At 33.6% G+C, this 21884-nt stretch overlaps 1 protein-coding gene across 2 annotated transcripts in view; it reads left to right on the forward strand.

Annotated features, from left to right (window-relative positions):
* The window catches only part of PRKCI (protein kinase C, iota), a 76213-nt gene extending 55910 nt beyond the window's left edge, over window positions 1-20303 (forward strand). For both annotated transcript variants that reach the window (XM_004674954.2, XM_012734554.1), the window contains exons 9-18: window positions 2169-2345; window positions 2792-2889; window positions 3577-3663; window positions 5438-5573; window positions 9568-9655; window positions 10622-10747; window positions 12047-12126; window positions 14643-14732; window positions 15129-15244; window positions 18850-20303. In XM_004674954.2, the coding sequence (XP_004675011.1) occupies window positions 2169-2345; window positions 2792-2889; window positions 3577-3663; window positions 5438-5573; window positions 9568-9655; window positions 10622-10747; window positions 12047-12126; window positions 14643-14732; window positions 15129-15244; window positions 18850-18937 (1086 nt within the window). In that variant the 3' untranslated portion in view covers window positions 18938-20303. The remainder of the gene's footprint in view (window positions 1-2168; window positions 2346-2791; window positions 2890-3576; window positions 3664-5437; window positions 5574-9567; window positions 9656-10621; window positions 10748-12046; window positions 12127-14642; window positions 14733-15128; window positions 15245-18849) is intronic.
* Window positions 20304-21884: the final 1581 nt, after the last annotated feature.

Below are 21884 nucleotides of genomic sequence, written 5' to 3' on the forward strand. Positions count from 1 at the left end.
CCAAGTTGCTGCAAAAGACATGTGTTTCTCTTTTTTGGTTGCTGAGTAATATTCCATTGTATATATGTACCACATCTTTTTTATCCATTCATCTACCTTTGGGCTGTTTCCATGTCTTTCCAATTGTAAATAAAGCAGCAGCAGTCATGGGGGGTGCAGGTACCTTTTTGAATCAGTGTTTTTGTGTCTTTTGGGTAGATACCTAGGAGTGGGATTGCTGGGTCATATGGAAGCTCCATGTTTAGCAGTTTGAAGAACATGCAGTTTTCCATAGCGGTTGTACTCATTTGCATTCCCACCAGCAGTGCAGGAGAGTTCCTTTTTCTCCACATCCTTGCCAATATTTGTTTTTGTTAGTTGTTTTATGATGTACCATTCTCACTGGTGTGAGGTGGTATCTCATTGTGGTTTTAATTTGCATCTCCTTTATTACAAGTGATGTTGAACATTTTTTCATGTGCTTGTTGGCCATCTGCATTTCCTCTTTGGAGAAGTGTCTTCTTAGCTCTTCTGCCCATTTTTTGATGGGGTTGTTTATTTTTGTTGAGTTTCATCAGTTCTTTGTATATCTTTGTGATGAATCCTTTATTGCTGGTTTTGTGTGAGAAAATTTTTTTCCCAATCCGTGGGCTGTCTGTCTTTTTTTTATAATGTCTCTTTTGCTGTACAGAAGCTCTTTAACTTGATGTAGTCCCATCTGTTTATCCTTGCCTTCACTATCGTTGCATTGAGTGCTCTATCTGTAAAGATGGTGCTGATGTGTATGTTGTTCAGTGTTTGGCCCATCTTTGCTTCCAGGTATTTTATGGTTTCTGTTCTTATATCTAGGTTTTTAATCCACTCCCATGAAGGCTATTTTTATAAGATATTGAATTGTAGGTCAGGATGCGTTACTTTAGGCCCTGGAAAGTTGACATTTTTTTAACTGGTTTCTGTCATTTCAGTCAACCCAATTTTATGAAGGTATTGTTTCTTTTGACTGTCTTTTATAGTTTCTAATTAAGCATATTTAAAGTCTGGGCATTACTTGATCTTCTCACTATTCTTTGCTTTCTTAGTGTGCCTTAATCTGGTTTTTTACTCCTCTTTATGTTTATCTTTATTACCAGATAAGATTATTACTTCTAAATCTTTTTCTCTGTGACCTTTTTGAATCATTGTTTTCTTTTCCATTTTCATAATACTTTTCTATTTTCTGCTTACTAGTTTCTTTAACTTTTTCAAAAAATTTTTTTTTTTCATACTCTTAACCTTGGGAAATTAGTATTTCTAAAGGGTATATCTGTTGATTTGTGTTGTGGGGTTTTTACAGGTTATCATAAAAGATTACCTTCAGTTGTCTCTGAAGTAACCAGAAGCTTAACATTCTAGTTGTGAATTTTCCTTCCAAATGGGTCTTGGTTTTATGTCTAAGAGAATGATTTTCATTAATTTAACTTCCTCCTGCTTATTTTTTGCCTGTTGTTTTAAAAAAAGTCTCTGTTTCTTCATGAACTCACATTTTATATATTGTATTGAGTTTATATCTCTTGTAACTTACCACTTCAATATGAAAACCCAAACTCGATATCTCAACAGCTTTGTCAATCTTACTCCATTCATATACTTTATTTTCTATTTAGTGTTTACCTCCACTCATCAAAACTTGTGTCTTTTTCATTTTTCTTTTCTGTGCATTCACATTGTTCCCAAACCCCAAAGTTATCAGGTCTTTTTCTTTTCTTTTCTTTTCTTTTTTTTTTTTTATAATATAACAGTTTATTTTAACATCATTTCTCCATCTCAGGTGTAATCCCCATGGGCTTCCCATCAACAAATCATCCGTGTGCCATCACTATAGTCCAGTGCACTTCCTCCCCGCACTGTTATTGATCCCATTCCCCACTCTACCCCTGTAAAATGTCTCTGGTATAATAGTTGTTCATTATTATTATTATTTTCTCGCCTATAGGGTTGTTTTAAGATATTTTTTCACATTTCTCAGATTTCAACTCCCTCTTCATTTTTATCACCACCTTTCTGACCATAGCTCATAAATTCATTCTAGCATGGTTTGGAGTGATGAAAGAAGTACTAATTTAAATTAGAAAATACTTAAAACATTATGATAGCTGTATTGTGCAAAGTGCCTCCAAGGTATAACTCTTTGACATAAATGTTCTTAACAGGCAATGAACACAAGGGAAAGTGGCAAAGCTTCCTCCAGTTTAGGTCTTCAGGATTTTGATTTACTCCGGGTAATAGGAAGAGGAAGTTATGCCAAAGTACTATTGGTACGACTGAAAAAAACAGATCGTATTTATGCAATGAAAGTTGTGAAAAAAGAGCTTGTCAATGATGATGAGGTAAGCACCATGATATTTTTATTACTTCAAAGCTGTTAAACTTAGGCTGCAGTGTATTATTACAGAAAAAACCTCAATGTTCCTACCTTATTATTATTATTACATCTACTTTTCTAATTATACACTTAGGATATACATAGCATATACTTAAAGTAATCTGATGATTTTTAAAAAAAATAAGTGTCAAACTATGTAATTATGAGGGGAAAGTACTTGAACTTTATAAAAATTTTTTAGTCCATTTTATAATATTTAGATTTACTGGTTGTGTTTTTCTTTTTGTATATGAACTATTACTTCACAATTAGCAATCTTTTGCTATTTACCCCACTTAGTTAATAATTGTGTTTGTGATACTTGACTTGCTAAGAATAAATTTATCGTTCTTAGCAATTTGTTCTTTGATGGTATTTCATTTTGACTAGATATCTTTTATTTTACAATAGGATATTGATTGGGTACAGACAGAGAAGCATGTTTTTGAGCAAGCTTCCAACCATCCTTTTCTTGTTGGTCTGCATTCTTGTTTTCAGACGGAAAGTAGGTAAGATTAAAAGATAATATAATGATTACTGGACTTTACACATTTTGATATATTGCACATTACAAATCCTATCTATTATATTTCCTGAAATGGAAATTACAGAGACAGACATAGCTCTTCTTTACTTATAATCTCCTGCCACTCATAATCTAATCAGTGATAGCAATTTAATATGGGATCTGCATTAAAGAAATTACTTGCTTTAGGTTAAAAAAAAAAAAACAATAACCAGATCACAACTATGGCATTAGAAATTCAACCTTTTTATTATCCCCAAGATTCTACATTGATGAGTTAGGTGTTCTGTAGTTTAACTAGGGGGAAAATTCTGACTTCTTTACCATTGGTAACATTTGTAAATTACTTACATTGTAAATGCTAAAACTGGGTTGGAAGTGAGTGATTCTGTTTTCACGAAGTGGTAATACTTTAGAAGTAGAGGTTCCAGAATTAACATCATATTAGTTTACTTTCTCTGTTTGTTCCTAAATATCTTTCTACTTTATAGTTTATTATTTGTCAATAATTCTCTTTCTACTTCAGTTACCTTTTGTTTCTATCAAATTCCTACAGTTGTTAAGGGTAAATCCTATGGAATGTTCTCTGTGTTGTGACTTATTCTGGTAGTGTTTAAAATGCAAAATTATACCACCTTACTTTAGATCTTATGTCTCTCCTGTATTTTAGATTGTTCTTTGTTATAGAGTATGTTAATGGAGGAGATCTAATGTTTCATATGCAGCGACAAAGAAAACTTCCTGAAGAACATGCCAGGTAACTTTATTGTTTGTGGTGGGGCATTTTATGTGATTTTGGCTGAAAATACGTAACTCATTTATTTAAATACTAGTTAATTCTTTGTGAGTCATATATAGGCTAAGCTTAAAATTAATTTGTATTATATAACATGTATGTAGCATATGTTGCATATACAATTAGGTATTTGTAAATATTAGAGAAGTCTAAACAATATTAAAGGGGAAACTGTTAGTCTACTAAGTGCAATTCATTTCAAATATTTTGACTAATCAACATCAGCCACTGAATATAATTGTTGAATTTACAGACAGCTGCTAATCTTACCAGGTTTTTAGTGATCTCTATTTGACAGTTTTCTCCAACAGCAAATTATTGTATTTATTTGAAAGTGATAAAATTATTCCATTAAACTGTTACATTATTCCAATTGTTCTTTCTGTAGTTACAATTTTTGACTTATTTTGTCTTTGGCTTTTTTTCCCTTTGATACCATACATCTTAAGAACTAGAATGTTAAATATTAATGTTGTGTCCTTAATTTGATTTTATTATGCAAGATTGTAAATTGTTTCTATGATTTTAGGTGGGGAAGGTTCATGGTCTTAGATAAGTTCAGTCCATGAATCCATGTTTTGTTTTAGATTTTTAAACTCAGCAATAACTCACCCTTTTTTGCTTCACCCTTTAATGATAAAATGAAGTATATGAACTTATATATGCATGTCATTAATAATTGGGTAACAAAGATAAGAGACTTCATTGTTAAAAATAACATTTACAGAAAATAGCTAGCTCATTGATTATTTCTTGTCGAAAAGAGAAATATCCTTCAGTTTCACCAAAAAAAGGTGTAAAATGCCCAGATCTAACCATGGGTCAAGCTTTTTGTTTTTATTACTTTATGTGTATTGTTTACATAAGATTTATCAAATGGTCACCCTTCATAGTCTGCATAGTAAAACCACAGATGACATTTTGAATTATGAACATAACTAGTGTTTGTTTGATTGGACCTGGGAAAGTAGTCTAGTTTTACTGTACTAAAGTGCCTGCACTATGTGTTTTTTTTTTTTTTTTCTGGGAGTGGGAGGGACTAAAGCGTGGGATAAAGGCTTAAGTTCCTTAGTCATAGAATTAAGTAGCTAGAAAGTGTGTGTTTTGTATCTGCAAACTGATAGTGTTAATTAACATTCACCAAAGGCAGCCATAAACTTGTTTGAGTGTTCCATTTCATTATTTGAGTCAGACTTCCTGGTTAATATGAAAGAGTCGATTGGAATTTTTAAAAGTTCTTACTTTACTATTAAATATTAAGGCTATAGGCTAGCTTCTTTTAAAATCTTTGCATGGTTCTTACGGTTTGAGTAGTCAATTTTTAGTTGACTAATATTCTTAAAACTAGTGTTTTCTATTCAAGACCAATCAGCATTTTTTAGGTTTTAGCATTTTCGGAGGTCATTGGTCTCTTAGAAAAATGATAAAAACTATGGAAACACCATAGAAAATATACACATGTGCATACAACTTTTCCTCTAGTTGTAGGTATTAGGAACCAGATTCTTACCATTTGCAATTTTGAAAGAAATACTCTTAATGATAAGTCAGTTTAATTTAGACTGAAGCTTATATAATTGTTTTTGTCTCCATTATTTTGCTTTTTGGTGTTAGTTCCTAGAAGAAAAGATCTTTCTATGTGATTTGATGTTTTTGTTTACAAATGAGAATACCTTTCTCTAGAAATTTACTACAATTAAAAAATTTGAATCAAACAAATTATTCTTTATTTTAGATTTTACTCTGCAGAAATCAGTCTAGCATTAAATTACCTTCATGAACGAGGGATAATTTATAGAGATTTGAAATTGGACAATGTATTGCTGGACTCTGAAGGACACATTAAACTTACTGACTACGGCATGTGTAAGGTGAGGGAAATTTCTAGTTACTCGAAAGCTGTCAGCAGCCTAATAAAATTGTCTTGGTAAGATAACTTTAAAGATGAGGGAATGATTGCTGCTTTGTTTAGGATTCTTTTTGGTATCCAAAAACAATTCCATGTATTTCCTAACCCTTTGTGAAATTCTACATCTTATTTGTTATACGCTATAACAGTTAATTTCTTTTTGTTGTCTCTAACATTTCATCTTGAAAGTTAACACCACTGTTTTGAAATAATAATCCCACTATTTTTTACAACTACTTGATTTTTCAATTTTTGCCATTTAATAGTAACTGAAATAATGCATTCAAGATTGCCCTAAAAAGTCCTAACATTTTTTTATAGTTGAAATTTAAATCTCTGACATAAAGTGCAGTAGGTCAAAATAAGAATTTACTTACTCTTCATGTCTTTTTTATTTCTTTTTTTCCTAGTATAAAACTTTTTTTGCATGTCAGATATAACTATATATGTTTAATAAAACAAGCATTCTCATCTCTTTAATAAGTGTATAAATTGCGATAACCTTTTGAAAAGGAGTTTGTGAGGATGTTTCAAAGATAGTCATATTCTTTGATCCAGTAACTGCACCCATTGAGTTATTCTGATAAATATTTTGTCTGAGGAAAGACTTATAAAATTTTTTGTTATAATTTAAAAATTTAAAGTATAAAGGTTTCAAATTCTATTTTGTTTATGTAATTGGTCACATATTACTGTATTGTATACTATCACTTATTTATTTTTTTGAAATGAATATAATCTCAAGTTTTTATTGTTATAATATACAAAAGATCATACTTAGAACTGGATCACTTTGTCCTCTTAATCTTCCTCCAGTTCAAATGCCTATATGCCTTAATAACCAGCATATTGAATATGGTTTGCATTGGCTTCAGTACATTCAAGTGTTAGCTCAAATCTTTGCAAGCGTTAGACTTTTTCTGGAAAATTGGCTTAATCTGCCCACCATAGCCATTCTGCTTTATGACAGAGAACCTCTCTCATCTGTGTGTCTTTGTGGGGTTGAGGCATGCATGTGTCTGGTGGGTGTTAGGAATGTTCATCATGTTTGCAAGAGTACTGTCAGCATGGAAAGAAAAGCTTTTTCATATTTATAAAAATGACATAGCAGACATGCATACTTAGATAATGAAATTCACAAAAATAAATTAAGGATTTTCCTTTCTTTTATGTTGTCTTTTTTTTTTTTTCCTCAAAGAAAATTTTGCCTGGAAGATATTTTTAGAATAAAGTTACTTAATTTATTAATTTTATTGAAAAATAACATTGATTTGTTATACATTCTCTTTCTAGAGATCCTCAGTCAATTAGTCAGTATCTTTGAAAAATCTTTCAAGGTCTTACTTATTTAGCAGGTCTTAAATTGGTTGTCTGCCTATCTCACTTTGTCTTCCTTTTCTCCAGTGCGTAGTTTGATTAATGGGCAAAGATACTTGACTTAGAACTTCTTTTCAAAGACTTTGCTGTCAGTTCTTTGTCTTTTCTTTCCCTTATACATTTAAAGTCCGTGAGAAGTGAATCCCTTAAAAAAACAAATGTTATTTTATAATGTAGAATCAGCATTTAAAAGCTTATATTATTATGTTATAGGTAAAATTATCTAATGGGTCTGCATCAGATGTTCAGTCAACAAAAGAATTATTTTCTCTGCAAGTTAACAGATTGCATCTCTTGCCATGAGAGAGTGTGCCATGTACCATAAGTCTCCATGTCAAGCCATTGCTGTTAATACAAAACAATTTAAGTCACATTTAATTTTCTTAGAGTATATAAAAATAGCATCTCCCTAGTAGGAATCCAAAAATTTCTTGGCATTACAGCATATTACTAGATATTTCTTGTACAGGTTAACAGCAAAGTTTTTTAATATCATAGAGTGAAATTTGAAGAAAAATGCACTCACCACTGCCCAGAGTATCTCTAGAGGGTCCCGTAAGGGCCTTCTAACAATGTTTGCCTCTAGATATTTGGAACTAGATATGTAGGACTGGGAGGAAGGCTAGATTTTCAGTGGGTATTTCTCCTCTTCCCCTTTGGAATTTTTTACCATATCATCCAAGAAATGGTTAAATATGAGAAATTAAATATGAGTTTAATGTAGTTATTAATAATAAATCTGTAATCACATAAATATTTATTTTAAAAAAGTACTTGTGTGTTCAGTATTGTTCATATTATTTTGGATTATCTTTTTTATTGTTGCTTTGCTATTTAGATTTCCTTGTAACTAGGAAAGATGTAAATGATACTGATTCTTTGAACTAGATTGCGAGTTTCTTTAGGACTTGGCATTTAGTCAGTATCCCACATTTACTTTTAAAAGGATACATAATCTTTGTTTTGATGTAAGGAGTCTCTGAGATTTTCTCCTTCCTACTTTCCCTCCCCACCACAAGTATGCATGTGCATATTCTGGTGTGCATGTATCTGTATCTGTGTCTATATATTATATTTACTTTTAGCCCAAACTTTTGTGTAAATCTTTTTCTGCTTATGTTATTTTTTGTCTGTATGATTGGGGATTGTGTTGTCAAGTCAGGCTGATGTAATAAGATATCATAGGCTAGACAGCTTAGTTAATTGATTTATTTTTGCATATAAGAACTGGGGTGTAGGCCAGAGATGTGGGAGGGGTGATGGTGAGAGGATTCACCAGAGATGGAGTGGGGAGCATGACAGGTAGAGCTACTGAAATACACTGCTGAGGGGAGCAGCAGGCTAGGCAAGAGAGATCAGCTGTGCCATATGTGGGTTAGCACTCAGGCCAGGGATTGAACTCAGTCCATTGCAGTGATAGTGCTGAGACTTAACCTGTGGGTCACCAGAGCGACCCACACTAGGCTATTTAAAGCCAAACATTTATTTCTTAGGGTCAGGAAGCTGGGAAGCCAAAGATCATGATGTTAGTAAACTGGGAGTGATTGCTAGCCATTGCAGCATGAGTTCAGTCCCCTGCCTGAGATCTAATCACCCCACACGATGCAACAACCTCTCCTGTCTCATCCACTGTTTCCCCTCAGCAGTATATTTCAGTAGATCCTCCTTTTCTGCCCACTACTATATCTCTGGTGAACTTTCTCACCCCTGCACCTCTGGCTGACACCCTTGTTCTTGTATGCGTAAATAAATAAAAAGAGATGGTAGTAGACCATTGTTTGGTGAAGTCCCTTTTGTGACTTGCAGATGACTGTCATCATATATCCTCACAAAGGGAGAAAGAGCTTACTTTTTCTAATTATAAGGACACTAATCACATCATGAGGGCACCACCCCCATGATTTGATTTACCTTCCAAAGGCCCCACCTCTCAGTGAGATCATATTAGGACTTCAACATGTGAGTTTAGGGGTCACACAAACATTTACTACATAGCAGGGTTTGTGAATTTCCTTCCATTTTGTCCTTTTTAACTCTGTATTTTGAGACTCTTTTGTTTGGTATATATAAGCTTTGTTACAACTTTTTAGTGATTGCTCACTTTGTTATACTTTGGTTACTCTATTTCTACATATTAGGGTATGTTGCTTTAATAGCCTATATCCTATAACTCTATTAAAATACAAAACCCCCAAATTTGTGCCTTTTAAAATAACACCAGTAAGGAAGCATCATGACATTAGTAATTATCATTATAAGTAAGTGGGATTTAAGGTGCTTTTTTTTCATATAAATAGCTTCTTTTACTCATTTAATATAATTAAATTTTTTATATTCAATTTTTACTTGAATATAATTTTTTAAATGAATTTTAATCTTAACTGACTCACCAAGCATCTACAGATCTTTAAGCTATTTAGTGGCAAGTCATGATTTTAATAATAAAGGTAACTGTACTAGTGATACATTATTTAACCTTAATATATATAGATGCTAAATATATGTGATAGAGGAAATAAAAGAGGTAAGTTTAAGCAGAATTTTGGAAATTAGTTCTTATTTTCTTTTTTTTAATAAAGGAAGGATTACGGCCAGGAGATACAACCAGCACTTTCTGTGGTACTCCCAATTACATTGCTCCAGAAATTTTAAGAGGAGAAGACTATGGTAATTAATTATAGATGGCATACTCTCTGTGTGCTAGAAGGGTGGTTAAATGTGGTACCAGTTACATTATAGCATGTACTAGTTTCATTAATTAAACCTTTCTTGAGCCCCTTAAAATCTACATGAAAACCCTAACCATTGAAATTCAAAGCAGTGGTACCCTGGTGTAATGGTGGGGGGGGGGGTAAATATTTTGTGGTTAGCAAATACTAAAGAATTTCAGACATTATTTTAAGTAGTTAATGTATGTTAACTAAGTTAATCCTCTCAACAGCCTTATAAAGTAAGCACTGTCAATTCCCACTTTAGGGTTGAGGGAAGTATAGAAAGTCTAAATAACTTACCCAATTTCATACAGCAGACAAGTGACAGAGATTTAAATTTCAGCTTTGTAACTCTGGAATCATAAACCTTTGGAAGATATTTCAGATGACCTGGAATATTTCTCCAAAAAGTCTGAAAGATAGTGAAAAGAGTGGTTGCTGATCACTATCCAGAAGATTTACCTTACAAAGGTTCTGGTGTTTTGCATTCAGTAAAGGCGAAGGAACTTCTTACAGTTGCTCATAGTTCAACTCCAATGTCCTTCATGGACTTTTAATCAGCTGGCAGATCAAGCTTCAAACTATGGATGAATATTCCAAATTTAATATAATTCAAAAAAAAATTAGATATAGGGCATGAAATTACAGGCATATTTGGGGGAAAGAAACCTATGTTTCACTTTCTGTATTTTCTTTTTAGTTATCTTTTTGGTTCTCCTCTCACATAACCACCTCCTCTTCCCCCATTGGTAGCAATTCCGTAATCCTCCATGCATGTCTACCATGGTAGTTAAAATGCATTTACATCAATGTTACTTTTTCATTATGTTTATTTTTTCATTGTGTTATGCATAACTCAAATTACTGACTTTCAAGAATGGAGAGTAGATAAATCTGTTGATCTAAAATTTCTTTTCTGAAGGTTTCAGTGTTGACTGGTGGGCTCTTGGAGTACTAATGTTTGAGATGATGGCAGGAAGGTCTCCATTTGATATTGTTGGGAGCTCTGATAATCCTGATCAAAACACAGAGGATTATCTCTTCCAAGGTAATTTGCACTACATTTTAGCAATTTTCTGTGAATAACCCATTCTAGAGCACAAATGAGGCTTTAGGAAAAAGAACCATCTGGACATTACAGTTCTTACTTGAGGCTTTGATTTTGTTTTTGATACATCCTTCCTACCTCTATAGTCTTAGGTCTCTGTTGTACTCAGGAACTGAGTACATAAATCAAGAATAATGTGGGGGGGAGGGTGGAAATAGAATACCAAGAAGATAAGAGGGATCAAAGGGTGAAAAGAGGCTCCATTCTTGGCAAATACAAAAAATTGCATGGAAAAAGAAATGCACACGGTCCAAAACCCAACATATAGTCAAAAAAGTGTGAAAGCTGCCATAAAATTCTACTTTAATACAAATTAATACTTAAAACTGTCACAGGAAATAAGTAGAGATTTCATATACTGTGACATATTTCATATAATAAAAATTCCAGACAGCCCTGGGATATATTGAAAGACATTCAACATTAGTAATTAGGAATGGTATTCACATTAAAACATTAATGAGATGCTATTTTACAGGAATTCATTTGGCAAAAGATTTAAAATCTGGTAATAGTGTGGTAAGGATGTGGAACAGCTGAACTCTCACATACTGCTGGTGGAAGTGAAAACAGACAGAACTTTGTAGAGTAGTTTAGAGCTGTTCATTGAAATAGAACATAAAGGGGCCTCCCCAGTGGCACAAGGTGTTAAGTTCAGCACTATGAAACTGAAGCCACTATAGCATAAGTTCGATCCCTGGACAGGAAGCTGACTCACATAGTGCAGCAGATCTTCTGCCTCGCCTGCTGCTTCCCTCAGCAGTGTATTTCAGTCAGTTACTGTTCTGCTCCTCACTCTGTCTCTGGTGAATCTTCTCACTCCCTGCACCTATGGCTTGTACCCCAGTTCTTGTACTCGTAAGTACACTTTTAAGGAAAAAAAAATAGAATATAATACTATATGCTGTATGTGCCGAGCATTTTGTTAATATTCACTCCTCTAAACCTGATAGCAATCTCTTGAACCTATTATTTTTTATTTATTTTTTATTCCAGTTTTACAGCTAAGGAGGCTGAGGCACAATACAGTAGTCAAAGAATAGAATGTGTATATAAATGATAAAAGCAGTGTTGAGTTCAAGACTATGAGAAGGAAGGAAAATGGGGAGAGGCAAGTTTAGGTAGTGTACATAATGCCTTATTTTTTCTGCTAGAATGTCTTAAATATCTCTCATAATAAAACGTAAAAGACTAAGCCATGTCAAAGTTAAATATAATGCATAAATTTTACCTTTCTAGTTATTTTGGAAAAACAAATTCGCATACCACGTTCTCTGTCTGTAAAAGCTGCAAGTGTCCTGAAGAGTTTTCTCAACAAGGTATAAGTCATGTATAAAATTCTTTATTGATCTATCTCTGTATTAATGGAACTTCTGCATGGAGGGTCAGTACAATTATTTTCCAGAATAGCAGCTTATAACTTTCTCTGTTAGATCTAGAATTTGCCTCTTTACCAAAGAGTAATTTCAGAGCATTAGATTTTTCATATAAGTTTTCTTGCCAATATAACTCACCTTCAGCTATATATTGCATGTGGAGTTTGTAATGTAGGTGACTATATACCATGTATTCAATTAGGGAAAATTGCATCTTTGGAAGGATCCTCAATTGCACTTTCAGCTCTAGTTTCCAGTTGGACTAGTATATACAGGGTCTCTTTATTTCTTGAGCATTTGGAGCTGTAGCATTCCTACAAATTCTCATTTTTAAAATTAGATAAAGTTCAGAAGAAATGAAGTATTGTTGGCTTTTAAAAATTCTGAACACTTTCAATTGTTTGATGCAGTTGAAAGGTTAGAAGAGGTTTTACTATCTAAGACTATGATTCTGAACTGCTTTTACTTCGTAACACTTCTAACACCAACTCTCCAACTATCCAGGCACCAACTGAGTGTGCTACAGTTTAGTTCTGATATTAAACCCTGAGTTAGCACCAGACTCAAGTTTAAAGGCACAGTTCCACAAGGCCATTCTTAGTTCGGATACCAATTACAGTGTTTGGGTGCCCACACTTCTGTCTGACTTGACTACAAAATTAGAGGTTCCCCACATGCACCCAAGTTCAATAATTTGTCATAGCAGTTTGCTCAGGAAAACACTGTATTTGCTGTTACCAGTTTGTTATAAAAAGCACAAATAAACAACCAGGTGCAGAGGAACATACGGTAATGTCCAAAAGGGTCCTGACACAGGTACTTCTGAGCCTGTGGAGTTGGGGTACAGCACCCTCTCAGCACTTGGCTATGTTTGCAAATCCAGAAGCTCTCTTAGCTCATAGTTGAGAGTTTTTTATGCAGGCTCCGTTATACCGCATGATTGATTAAATCATTGGCCCAATTTCTAGCACCTCTGGAAATGAGCGTGATAGCCTCTAGTCACATGCTTGTTTCCCTGGGTAACCCATCCCGAACCTGAAGCTATCAGGAGGCTCACCAGGAGTCACTTGATAGCATAAACTCAGGTGTGTTTGAAAGGAACTTGTTATGAGTAAAAGACATTCCAGTCAGTAAATTACGAAGGATCTTAATGCTCAGTATCAGGCCAAAACCTATACATACTTCTTACTGTTTTATAGTGATCTTGGCAATTATAAATTTTACTTTAAAGACACAAAAACACTGATTCAGAAAGACAACTGCACCCCCATGTTTATAGCTGTTTTATTTACAATTGGAAAGACATGGAAACAGCCCAAATGCCCAAAAGTAGATGATTGGATTAAAAAGATGTGGTACATATACACAAAGAAATATTACTCAGCAACCAAAAAAAAGAAACACATGTCTTTTGCAGCAACATGGATGGAGCTGGAAAAGATGATGCTTAGTGAGATAAGCCAGAAAGAAAAGGAAAAATACCAGATGGTTTCACTTATAGCAGGAGTATAAAGGACCAGGGAAGAAAACAATAATGATGATGAACAACTATATACCAGACATTTTATGGGAGTAGTAGAATGGGGGGGGGGACCAAAAAACAATGATGGAGAGGAAAATGCACTGGACTGTGGTGATGGCACATGGTTGATTTGGTGATGAGAAGCCCACGGGGATTACAACTGAGATGGAAAAAGACACAAAATGATGTAAAAACAAACTATTATTTTAAAAAATAAATATATCATGGGGAAGAAAGTAGGTGATATGAATTTACCTTTTAAGGTAAATAATGAAGAATTTTACTAAAAAAAGAAATTGAAATTTAAGAGAGTATATGAGGAAAGATTTAAACAGGGAGCCTAAGCTTTGAGACAGTGAAAATGAAGACGAGAGGCATTAATATGAAAAAATAAGATACCTTTTATTGAAAAGAAAAATGGGGACATGTTCTTATTCACAGTAATGAGTAACCCAAGTCATTTTAATAGGTTGTAGACCCCTTCTCAGTCCAGCATATTCAGATAATGATTGTATCACTATTGTACGTATGTTGTTGCTGTACTAGGGCATAGGCTTTTAATTTGAGCTAACAACTGGCCTATTTTGAAGTTTGGTGGTTTGCCTATTTTGACTCTTATAGTAACTAAGGCAAAGAAATAGTGGATGCTACTCAAATAATTTTGCTATCTTTTTCCTTCCATTTTCTTTAGCAAGGAGTAATGATAATTTTCCACTTTAGTTGCATGATAGGTGGAGAGGAAGCCATGAGGAAGTTTTGTCACAAACTTTAAGATACTCATCTGAGTCTAGTATTAAGTTTTCTAGAAAGGAAAAGGCAGACCACTCTGATTTCAGACATAAAAGTATTGTATAATGGGCTTTAAACATAGGCTAAAAGAATGATTTTTCTAAAGCATGTTATTCACACAGTTCTTGAAACATTTCTTTACCTATAGGACCCAAAGGAACGGTTGGGTTGTCATCCTCAAACAGGATTTGCTGATATTCAGGGGCACCCATTTTTCCGAAATGTTGATTGGGATATGGTATGTAAATTTTTGACTGTTTCCTGTATTAATAAGGTTTCATTATTTTCTGTGGTCAAATTTTATCTTAAAAGAATGTTGAAAAATTATTATATCCAAATTAAAATAACTTGAAACCCATTTTCTAATGTGCTTTTTTTAAAAAAAAAAAAGAAGAAGTAGCTTTTAAGGCTGTGTTCTACAAGCCTCGATCATAAATTTAGTGGAACAGGTTATAATATTACTGAGACCTGTCTCACTGTTGAGACTTGTAAATTATTTCTATCATTGTGGCTACTGTGGATGATAGAGACTCACTTTAATATGATGGGAAACATCAAAAGGCAGATGAGAAATGTAGAGGTGGAGGTTTTCTAAGAATACAGGCTTGAGCTGTCATCCAATATCTCTTTCTAGATGGAGCAAAAGCAGGTGGTACCTCCCTTTAAACCAAATATCTCTGGGGAATTTGGTTTGGACAACTTTGATTCTCAGTTTACTAATGAACCTGTCCAGCTCACTCCAGATGATGAGTAAGTAATGCTATAGACAAATATTTTTAAAACTTCTTCAAGAGTCCCATTTTTAGTGACCAAGTAATGTTTTATTATTAGCTTATATCATAGTTCATCTGGCTACTCAGCTACAGGATATTTGTATCCATTATACTGTAATAAATCATAATAATAACTACCCGTTTCTACTTTACTATGCTTGCATTACTCTTTTTCTCACAACAGCCTTGTAAGTCCAGTTACTGTCATCTGTATCTGCAGATGAGCAAACTGAGCCTCATAGAGGTTAAGCAGTTACACAGCTGTCAGAGCCAGGATTCAGGCCCAGAGTGACTAAGCCTTGTGCCCTTTCCGCTGTGCTGCCAATTGTTTTCCATTTTGATGATGGCCTCTTTGTCTGAGTTTCTGAGTATTTCTTTAAGACAAACTCCTAGAAAAGGAATTAGGTCAAAGGGCATGAAAATTTCCTTGGTGGAAGTAACTTTTTTACAGCACTGCATATGTTTTAAAGGTGTAGCATCACCCCTTCAGATGTATGCTGCCACATCCACCACCCAGATCCCATAGTCCTCTACTGTAGTCCATTGGGCCCTTTAGTAACCTCAATTCTACAGTCAGATTTCTAAGGTTTATTACTGGTTTGGTTTTGTCTGACAAGGGGTAGGAAGTTTTTAAAAGTTCTTGATATAATCAGTTAATTTTTTAAAAGATCACATCAACATATCAAGTCCAGCTAGCAGTGATCAGACATACTTTTTGTATTTATGTTGCTTCTTGAAAGATACAATTTAGAATAATTTGGGTCCATTTTGATCATTTTCCTGTCATTACAGTTCATTCTTTCACTTCAAGGAGGTCTTTACCATTTTATTTCTGTCTTGTTTTTACCACAGTCTTCACAGTAGCTTTTCCAAACTGTACATTTCAGAAACCTTTAATCCTCCTTCTGCCTCCATCACATTTAATGGATTAGCCTTGATTGAACTTGACAGCAAGGATTGAGACATTCCTAGGGTGGACTTACTTCTTTTTCGGTGGTCACTGGACCACCTTGCATCTGAGAATTGGCCTTTAATTCTCCTCAACCTTTTTCTTCTTTGTTATTCTTTGGAAACTGTCTTGCTTTTATAGGGGATACCCTCCTATTTACCTAGACCTGTTCTCTTAATTTCCTCTAGGATTTCATTTTTCAGTTATCGCTCCAATTTCTTTTTCATCTGTTTCCCCTTTTTTGCAGACATGCTCAGATATTCTGATCTCCCCCCCACCAACCTTAGTACTTTGAACCACTACATTTTTGTTCTCTTTATTTTCTTCATCAAGCTTTTAAAAAAATAATAAATGCTCTTGATGTAAAAATAAACTATTATATTATTTATTTAAAAATAAATGCTCAGCAGTATTTTTGTCAAGCTCCTTCAGGCTAGTCAATATTGATAGTCTTTGGCTAATTACCAATATTTAAACCCCTTACAGTTTATCCTGCTCCTGTAGCTTTTGAAGGTTGAATTAACTTCCCAATTTCTAAATTTTAAGAAATTTTTTGATCAGTGCCCTTTTCCCCAATGACTTACAGCATTTGGCACTCATGGCCTGTGTTGGTTGGCTTTACCCATCTGGTTCTGCTTCATCTCTATATCTACTTGACATTTCTTCCCCCCATCCCCATTAGACTAGGATGTTCCATGATTCTGTTCGTGACAGCTTTCTCTGTGCTGTACAGAGTTGTTCTTGGAGGTTTTAGACAGCCCTGTAACATTTAAATAGCAACTACTTAAATGACGTTTGGCCGAATTGGCAAGCAGTTATTAAGAAAAAGGCTGTATGCTAAGCATTAGGTATTCAGAGGTGAACAAGATGTAAACCAGTCTTATACAATACTCACTAGCTAATCAAATCTCTGACAGTACCATTTATTCTCTGAGCCTATCTATTGCTCAGTCATTGTGTACCTCACAAGGTTGCTATGAAGAATACGTGAGCGGTAGTTTCTAGGGTGTCTAGTCCCTGCCTTGATTTCTTTCCAGTGCTGCATTTCCATCTGCTGATTTAGCTTCTCCCCTAGTGTATAGACAAACGCCTCAACTATATGAAGCCTAAAATTGAAGTAATGACCCTTTGTGATCTCTTTCTATTGTCTCAGTTTCTTGTTTTTATTTACCTTTTCCGGCTCATTGTACCACCTTTTATTCCTTCATTCAGGCTCAGAATGTGATTGTTAATTCCTTTTCATTTACAGACTTTTTAATACCTTCATCTGCCACGTCCTTGTCTATTTTTCTTTTATCACTTGCATAAAATCCTTCTTTTCTATTCCCATCGCCATAAGTCACATTGCCAGGTGAAATCTCTTTCAAATAACACCGAGAATATTTTACCACATTCTAATTGGTCTTGTCCTTTTCTGTACAGGCCATTCTGTATACCTCATCAAGTACCACCCCAATTCTTTAGAACCCTTTAGGAACTTCTACATTGCTAAGCAGGGGAAATCATGTAGGGCCACCAACTGTCTCCTCCAGCCCTGGTTTTCCATCCACGTCTCTCACTATATTCTGTGTAAAAGCCGAGTTCTGGTTCTGGTCAGTCTCACTCCTCCATCCCACACTCACCACTAGTGTGCTGGTGCCTTTGCTCATGCAGTTAACGGTCTCCTTCCTTCATTTTTACCTGTCTTTCAGTTAGCTCACAAACAGCAGATTTGTGATAGATCAAGGTGAAGCTTTCCCATGTAAACATCGCTGATTTTGAGCCATAATTTCCCTGCCAGTATCACCTGCCATTAGTAATCCTTTTATTTCTGTGCTCCAGCTCTAATAAATTACTTGTATTTCCCCAGACGTACCATAATCTATCAAAACTCCATTCAGTCTTTGTGGAATGAGTGCTTCCTATCTTAATTTCTCCAAGAAGTCCTTTTCTTTAGAATTGTGGTTAGAACAGGACTTAGCTTGTCCTGGTTGAAACTAGTAGGTGCTGCTTTCGTTTGTAGCTCTTATATAAGGTGCCTTCCCTCCTTGAAGAAAGGGGGTGTATATGTGTTCTTTGTCTTCTGCATACTATGGTATGTGCATTTAAACATTTAAGTATTTGATAGTACTATCGTATTTAAAACTAGCTCAGTGTAACAGACTCTTTACTTCGTTGCAGTCCAGGTCTTTATTCCAGGTCTTTAAGTATGCTGGCTCCTGTTGCCTTTTCTTTTTGGATAACCTCTGGGCCTTCTTCTCATCATCTTCTATCTGGCCAGTGAGGTGGTGACTAAATTGAATGCTAATTCGGACCTGGGTGTCACCTGTAATTAGGTTGTTACTCTGATCAAAACTCTAGTAGAGGTTAAGCAGAAATTGACAATCAGTGCCCTTTATAGTCATACTCTCCAGTTTAGACTACCTTTTGGCTCTAAACCTGCTGTGGGATTATTAGTTTTTGTTGATTTTCAGTACTCTTTATTCTTCTAGAAAATGCCTTGGAATTAACCTTTAAAAACTTGATTTCCTGCCCCCATAATTTATACAAATTAGTCTTTATTTTTGTTTTGTTTTTTTTATCTTATTTTGCCATTTAAGTTAAAAGTTGAAGAAATCTGGATTATGAAAATTAATTTATTTTTTTTCCAACAGTGACATTGTGAGGAAGATTGATCAGTCTGAATTTGAAGGTTTTGAGTATATCAATCCTCTTTTGATGTCTGCAGAAGAATGTGTCTGATCCTCATTTCTCAACTTTGCATTTTGCTGTGTTGCTCTTTAATGCATGGATAAAGTTTCCAGCCTGGATACAGTGAACCATTTTATATTTGCCATCGACCAAAAAGCACTCATTATTATCTTCTGTTGTTGACAAATGAGTCAATTATACATTTGCATTTAACTATGAAAAAAAATTGAAAACTAGTTTCCAGACAACTGTGTCAAAATTTAGTTACACTGGTAATCCAGCAGCCTACTGATGAGTAACGAAAGTGTCTCTTTCATTTAAAAGAAATTCTTACCACTGCTTAAAAAAAGGTATCTGATGCATTAAGTGGGATTACATCATAAGCCTCATGATTTTTTTATTCTTTGGTAAGTCATTTAAGTAAATTAAGTCATTTCATTGGCTTTTAATTTTGGAATAAAAGATTAATTCAAAGTACAACAACTTGTTTTATCAATTATAGTTTAAGTTCTTTGTGTTTAAAAACTCAGCAATAATTTTTTATTGTCTTGAATCGTTAAATTAATGGTTTTTAAGACAACACTTATTGGTACTAAAAGGTATTGTTTCCTTGGAATTAAGAAATGCAGATTCCCTTTGAGGAAAAGCACAGGCTTTTGTTTGTTTTTTAAATAGCTTTTAAATCATCAGCTGATTTTGAAAAACTGATATGATTTATGTGTATATTAAAGGGTTAGCTTCTGAGTTTGTCATTTTAGCCAGAACTTTAACTAGGGTAATGATAAATGTAGTCCAGAGAACCCAGGCTGTTGAATAGAACATTTCTCAGTAGATAGAAAGGAAAAAATAGAATTTTGAAATAGATACAGGAAAATGAAATGGTAATATTTATTTCCTTAGTGGAAACTTGACAGTCGCTTTTGTGATTTGACTTAAATAGTAAGGAAGCATTTACTTGTTTTCAAACTTATAAGCTCATTCCAGTTATCCAGTAGAGACAGAAGGTATATTTTTTTCCCTTAAAATTTAGTGTACAAGAAAATAATTTATCTTCCAAATATTGTCTTAATAAACTCACTTCTTTCCCAAAGCTATGCTATCCATGTTTTTGGACCCTGTTTGTGGGTTTTTCAGTGAAATCCAAGAAAAATAATAAACATGAATAAATGTTCAGGACACACACATGTACCCATAGACATCATAGTTCTAGCTCCTTATGTGAGTTTTTAAGTAAATAACATATGTAATGCAGAATGGAATACATTTCAGGGGCAGAGTTCTTCAGATTATTTTTTATTAATATTAATGTTTAGCAATTTATTATTTAAATATATCAGAGATAGCATCCTTTTTTAAATATTTTTTATAAGAAAGGATTTAACCATGATCATTTAAATTACAATTATCCAATCTTAGTAAAATTTAATTTTTGAAACTATTTAGTCTTAAATTTAAGATTTTAAAATTTGTAGGCATTTAATAAATTTTCTTTTTTAAAAGATGCTACATTTCATTAGAAATGTAATTTTTCCAAAGTTTCTGGCCATATACTCTTTCCTCATATATCTATATAAGTCTGAAAGTTATGAAAACCTCAGTGGAAAATGTTTGTATATATATATTCACATGTTGAAGAGATTACATGTTTCTCTTAATAACTGAAGTTTATTTTAAAACAAAAATCAGTATTCACTTCAAGTCATAAACTTATAGAAAACTCTGATATCTATGTCAGAAATATATTTATGATCTTGCTTTCAAGTGGTGCTGTTTCCCGGAGACATTAGGTGTCAAATTTTAGAATATGAAATAATCACAGAACAAGTTTGTTTAAAATGCACATTTACTGGGCTCACCCAGTTACAGGACCTTATTTTGAGAAACACTTTTTGGGAGTGATCTTATTTTGTCCTGCATTTTATTTTGCTTAAATATTTTGAGATGGGTAGACAGTGAGTTACTCTCATGTACAATTTTAACATAAATTTGAATGAATGACTTTAAGTTAGTTATGTTCACCAAAAATTCCATCAGAAAAGAAATCCATCAATTTGCTACCAGTAATGTTAGGAATGTTGAGCATTTTTCTATGATGAGGTTTTAGTCATTATTTCAAGGAGTCTGTTTTTAAATCTTTTTTTTTTTTTGAGGTAGTAAATATTTTATATAGAATTGGATTACAAATGTGTTTTTATGTTCTGTTTCTTGTGGTTTTTAAGTGCCATATCAATTCTTTTTATATTATGTAAAAATTCTTTCAAAATATTCACCAGGATATCTTAAGGCAGTTGACAGAATGGTTCGAATTTTGGTGTTCTAAGAAAAAACTTATTTTGCATAAGCATGTAGTCAGATCATTGTATGTAAATGCAGCCTAAATTGAATATCATATATTTTGCTTGTTTAGTGCTTGTACATTTAAATTTTGTTTTGCTTTGATTTTTGTCATGTAGAAATACCACCATGGTTATCATAATACAATGTTTTTGTGTACCTGTCTTTTTTGTTTTGTTTTTTACTTTAAAATCTTTAAATAAAATGTTTAATACTCATCCGGATTGGAACATTTGAATATGTAGCATTTCACATTTGTGTAAGAACAAAGGTTCATCAAAATTTGTTCAAGAAGAAAAATGAAGATTCTAGAGTTTGGAATTTTGCTGTACTTAAAGCAGCATCTGCTAGCTCTGATGCCATATTGTAGACACTTATTCATAAAATATTGTCAGTATATTTTTAAATTCACCCTTCTCTGCATCTCTTCTATTAGAAAACAAATTAGTTAAAATCAATTAAACACAGAACATTTTAATTAGTTTTTAAACTGAAGCAATTTGAAACACATTCAAAACAGATTATCCCTGCTATATGTTTTATAGTACTTCTTCTAAAGTTCCCAGGACAACTGATTTTTCAATGATAGCATATTGATACATAGAAACAAATGTGTCTGGTGTCCAACTCTTATGTACCTCTTTAACTGGGTTGCCTAGACAGG

Source organism: Condylura cristata, unplaced genomic scaffold, assembly GCF_000260355.1.
Source record: "Condylura cristata isolate star-nosed mole 26May11 unplaced genomic scaffold, ConCri1.0 scaffold00003, whole genome shotgun sequence".
NCBI classification, from domain to species: Eukaryota; Metazoa; Chordata; class Mammalia; order Eulipotyphla; family Talpidae; genus Condylura; species Condylura cristata.